This window comes from Gossypium raimondii, chromosome 10 (genome assembly GCF_025698545.1).
Source record: "Gossypium raimondii isolate GPD5lz chromosome 10, ASM2569854v1, whole genome shotgun sequence".
In the NCBI taxonomy this organism is placed as follows: domain Eukaryota; kingdom Viridiplantae; phylum Streptophyta; class Magnoliopsida; order Malvales; family Malvaceae; genus Gossypium; species Gossypium raimondii.
This window is the reverse complement of record NC_068574.1, coordinates 48,184,521-48,189,721: the sequence shown is the minus strand read 5'-3', so window position 1 is coordinate 48,189,721 and position 5,201 is coordinate 48,184,521. Positions and strand designations below refer to the sequence as shown.

The 5,201-nt window shown below is 31.5% G+C and overlaps 1 protein-coding gene across 1 annotated transcript; it reads right to left on the bottom strand.

Annotated features, from left to right (window-relative positions):
* Window positions 1–2,444: 2,444 nt before the first annotated feature.
* LOC105778376 (peroxidase 29) lies at window positions 2,445–4,894 on the bottom strand. The gene is made up of 3 exons (XM_012602060.2): window positions 4,632–4,894; window positions 4,066–4,426; window positions 2,445–2,972 (listed from the first exon to the last, which is right to left on the bottom strand). The coding sequence occupies exons 1-3, from the start codon at window positions 4,836–4,838 to the stop codon at window positions 2,569–2,571; spliced, it is 972 nt and encodes a 323-aa protein (XP_012457514.1). The 5' UTR covers window positions 4,839–4,894; the 3' UTR covers window positions 2,445–2,568.
* Between the last annotated feature and the right edge of the window lie 307 nt (window positions 4,895–5,201).

Genomic DNA, 5,201 nt, shown 5'->3' with positions numbered 1-5,201 from the left:
GCGACCTAACTTTTTACAATAACGACACCTTTTGTCTCGTTTCTTTGATGCTACCAAAACGGAAGCTTGTCTATCTGCCTTGCTATCCAAACCAAACTCATTTTCGAGTTTGTCTCTACTCAACAAATTACCTTTACATCTTCGAACGAGAGTTTGTGTCTGTCATAAATCAGGGTCTTCCTGAAAGACTTGTATGAAGGGGTAAATAGAACAATAATAGCATAGCCTGATCTTCATCGTCAATATGAACCTCAACGTTCTTTAAATCATTTAAAAGAGTAATGAATTGACTTATGTGATCCCTAAGAAGTTCAACTTCATTCATGCGAAACGTAAATAAACGTTGTTTCAACACTAAACGTTAGCTAGAGACTTAGTCGCATAAAGAGTTTCTAACCTTTTCCACAAGGCAGATGAAGTATTCACCATCAATACCTCCTATAATACCGTATTTGCAAGGCACAACTAGATTGCAGACAAGGCCTTTTCATTAAGCTCTTCCCATTCTGTTTGATTTAGATTCTCAGGCTTTTTCTCGGTAACAACCTTTTTCAAGCCGGTTTGAACTAGATTTGCCATCATCCGAATTTGCCACAGATTAAAATTTGTCTCACCATCGAACTTCTTAATTTCAAACCTTGTTGCTGCCATCTCTGAACGGGTTGGTCTATGAAAATTGAACTAGCTCTGGTACCATTTGTTGGGGATCGACCCGATTAAGCAACGAACAAGTAAAAATAGCAGAAGAAATTGAAAAATTGAACACACAAATTTAATGTGAAAAAAACCCTTTAAAGAGGATAAAAAATCACAGGTAAAGATAATTTTACTATAATGGCCAAAGAACGAAGAGTACAAAAGATGAAGATAAAAACTAAACCCCGAAAACCCGATAACAAAGAACCCTCAAAACGTAAACACAAAATTCTCTAAATGTGTTATGAGTTCTAATCTCTAATGGGTGTATTTTCTAAGGTTGTAAAAGAGCCTATTTATAGGCTAAATTCATAGGTCAAATAATAAAAAGATAATCTAGACTAATCAGAGTTTGATTGAAACAAATAAACAAAGTTTAACTGAAAGATTATTTTTCAAATTTGACTGAAATATGAGTCATACTCAACAGTTACCATGAAAGAAAATAGGATCATATTAAATGACTTAATTACCATTAGAAGGTATAATGATTCCAAAGCTTCAACAAGGTAAATCACACAACAACACAATCAACAATCAGCCAAAAACTCATCTAAACCAACTAAAAACACAAGCCTAAGCTATATTCTTCATGAAACTGAAATTTCAACTGGCAAACTTGAAACTCAAATATCTTAATCTTTACTCATTCCCATTGCCTATAATCTATTCCAATCATCTAATTATACATCTAAGAACAATTCCCAACCTTCAAACTACTCAAAACTACCCAATTCATGGTATCAAAATTTTCGACATGTTTATGACAATTTTCACGAAAATTCATTAAAATGTTGAAAATCTTCAATGAAACTTTAAACTAAGTTTAGAAACCTTCTATAATGTCAAAACTAATTGAAAAAAAACTTTGAAACCACGTTTTTACTCAAAATTCCGAAATCCACCATTAACGATCTTATTTTCGGCTTTTATTTAAAACATGCGATTTAACGACTAAAACTCAAGATCAAATAACATCAAAAACTAATAAGGAATTGAATCGTTACCTTAGTTGACAAAAAATCGAACGTTTGATCGAAAACCCGAAAAGCTAAAAAATTCAACAATAAAGAAATCTATGGTGTTTTTGGATATTTTTCTTGAAATACTATGGAAATTTATGGCTTGGGGAATGATAGAAATCTAAGAATTAAATTTGGGAAACAAAATTGAATGAGAGGAGCTTTGGAATGCAATGGACGACAAAACAAAAATATGGTGGAGAGACTAACTTGGGTTTTATAAAGATGAATGGAAAAATAGGGTGAAAATTAAATTTTGGTATAATTTCCTTTTAAAACTCATAATTTAGACCATTTTACAAATAAATTCTTATTTCAAAATTGAAAGTCTTTTCAGCATTGTTTTCAAAAATATATTTAATTTTCAAAAAGCCGTAGACAAAAATAATTTCAAGTTACCACAATTCAAAATTTCCGAACCATAAAATTCTTAATTTACCCTCAAAATTTCTAAACTCAATTTTGAGGAATCAATTTAAATGTCTGGATTAATATGCAATATTTATTTTGATAATATTAAATTTCAAATAAGTTTTAGGCTGAAAAATTAATTTAATATCTATAATTGTCATTTTGTATTCTTACTACAATTTAGGTTACCATTATTATTATGTTTGTATCAAAATATATATCGTACATTGATTCTAATTTTACAATTATTGTTACCGTTTTTGTTATTTTTTATCCTGCTTTAAATTTTCTTTTGGGTATATTAGCCATAATTTACTGAGTAAAAAGTGGAAAAACATAATTCAAAGATGATCAAATATTTATCAACAATCAAAGTTAGATTAGAAAGAATAAAAGGTTCACTACTGTAGATGTGAATAAGGAACCCAACAATTTCTAATCAGCTTAGTTGGTTGCAATTCTTTCTAATAACACCTTGTTTCCCGGTCAGAACTCCATAGCGAGATAGCTTCACAAAGGCAGAATAGAATGCTCGGAAGAAATCAGCCTCATTCATGGAGAAATGTTTCATAACATGTGCTGTTTTGGGGTTTGATACCATTTCAGCATCTATTTTTAGTACTCCTCGGCCTCTCATTGCATTTACATAGTATTCATTGTCAAACGAAAACGGCGTCGGGTCATTCAGAACGAAGCTTAAATTTGAGGTTAAAGGTCCTTTCTGACAAGTTAACCTCAAAAATGCAGCAAAACCAGGTTCCATTCCTCTAAGCTCATCATTGTTACGACTGTATAAACGGTTCTGAAGGTTTGAACAATGCGTTATCCCGAGCGTGTGAGCACCTGCAAAACTAAAGATAGCAGTGTCATATTTCCATATTGGAGAAATAAGTCAAATTCTATATTCCTCTTAAATTTTATAAATATTTAATTGAATTGTAAAAATATTATCATTTTATTTAAGTTTAAACCGTACTTAAATTATATATATTTTTCTAAGTTGGTATTTAATCCACGTAGTATTTTTAAATTAACATTAAGTTAAAAGAGTAGAATTAAATTTAATTAAATTAAAACTCCTCCCAACTCTTTTAATACACTTTTGCAATACTCTTCCCTTTTTATTTACTCCTCTTCTTCATAATATATGAGTTCCATGCTTTATTTAGGTTGTTTTCATTGTAAATTGTTCAGCATCGTTAATTATTTAATGCAAAATATATAAAAAAGGAGAAATTTTTTTTTTTAAGAAAAATAATACATATATGGTTTTTGAATTGAGGGTAAGAAAGGAATTGAAGTCAAAGTTTAAAAATAGGGGGAAAAAAATCTCGTCAGAATCAAGTTTTGTTGCTGGAAACTAGGTTTGGAAGAGTTTTCCGACAACTTCTTAAATTTTTCGTCATCAGAATCCTTGGGTAAAAAACAAAAGAGATGAATATGTTTATAAAAGATCTTAAAAGGTAATAACATTTAACTTTTTTGGGAGATTTTTTTAATTTTAAAAGTGTCATGTGGCACTAAGCGATTGGTTAAGAGTTTTTTTTAATGGTTAAGATAATTTGGATAACAAAGTATAATTTAGATATCACTTGAGATAACGGAATATAGTTTAGTACCATATGTGACAATACGCTTATATGTATTGGGTAAAATAGTATAATTTAAATACTATTTTGTGATTTAAGCCTATCATTTAAGTTGTTTCATTAACTTAACCATCAATTTGAATATTAAATATCAACTATGTCGATTATATTTTGAACACAAATACATCATTAACTCATTAATAGTTTGGATTTAACCTAATGTATACATATAATGAACTTAAAAAAGTACAGATTTAAACGTTATTTTTTTACCTGTTAGACCCAAGCTTAAAATACAAGTAACCAAGATATATCCTTTAAATTAAATGCTTATGTTGAAGACATACCCAAAACGGCGACAGATTCTTCAAGGTTCATTCCTTTGTTGGTGAAAATATTAAGCATTTCAGAGACTCCAGCTGTTGCAGGAGGGAGCAATGCGTCTGGCAGTCGATGGCTAGGGGCGTGAGACGAATCCCGCCGTCCCAATGGGACTTTTATCCGAGGCCCTCCTGTCACCGCCACGGCCTCTCGAGCTGCCAATATCAGAATATCGGCACATGAGACTTGTTGGGGACATTGAGCTTCCACCATTGATTTAACCATGCTTACTATCTCTCTCTTTCTTATCCCCAAATTCTTACTAGAAGCCATCTCTGTTGCCTCATTTCCATTTCCTGGATCAACTAGAATGGAAGCATCGCATCCCTGAGGCAAACAAATTAATTAAATATGTCAAATGTGAGTGCACCATCAAATTATAAAAAAATAAAGAATGTGACATAAAGACTGTTTTTGATGCATGCAAGAAACACAAGTTTTATTATGCCTCTATATATTATAATCGTAAAATTAACACTGTAAACCATTAACAAACAATGGTTGTAAATCAGTGTGCTACAAACGTTGGTACCTGAACTTGACAATCATGAAACATAAGCCTTAACAACGCAGGTGCAGAAGTGGGATCGGTGAGAAATATAGGCTGAAGGCCATTTCTGACAATGTCCTCAACTTGTGGGCACGATTTCTCATAGAAATTATATGAAAGGCCGAAACCTTTAACATTAAAACTAAAACATTGAAACATGAAGAATACCACAACTATAGTTCTTCTCATAATAAAAGAACTTATAATTGCAGGCAGATACAGCTAATAAAGACCAAGAAAGATATTAGTTGTGAAAAACAAAAATGAGGTAGTGTTGCATGGGAGAACATATATTTATACTACTTTTCCATTAATGATTATTAAAAGATGTAAACTTTAAAGGCTGTCAAAAACTATACCATCCGAACGTGACAACAATAAGGTGAGAATTGAATTCCCCCACCGCAATGAATTAAGCTCACCTATATTTCATCAAACAGGCTCTATATTTAGAAATTTATAGTGTGTGTATATTAAAAGAAACTGTGGGATTCTGCTGAGCTAGCATTTGCTTTCTGAATCCTCACCCGTTCCATTCATCATTTAATTGTG

Excerpts from the sequence above, each read along its gene's own strand:
- LOC105778376 (XM_012602060.2), bottom strand. The coding sequence starts at position 4,838 with ATGAGAAGAACTATAGTTGTGGTATTCTTCATGTTTCAATGTTTTAGT. Across the intron at positions 4,427-4,631 it reads TTCATGATTGTCAAGTTCAG|GGATGCGATGCTTCCATTCT; the intron begins GTACCAACGTTT and ends TGTTTGCCTCAG. Across the intron at positions 2,973-4,065 it reads AGAATCTGTCGCCGTTTTGG|GTGCTCACACGCTCGGGATA; the intron begins GTATGTCTTCAA and ends TTAGTTTTGCAG.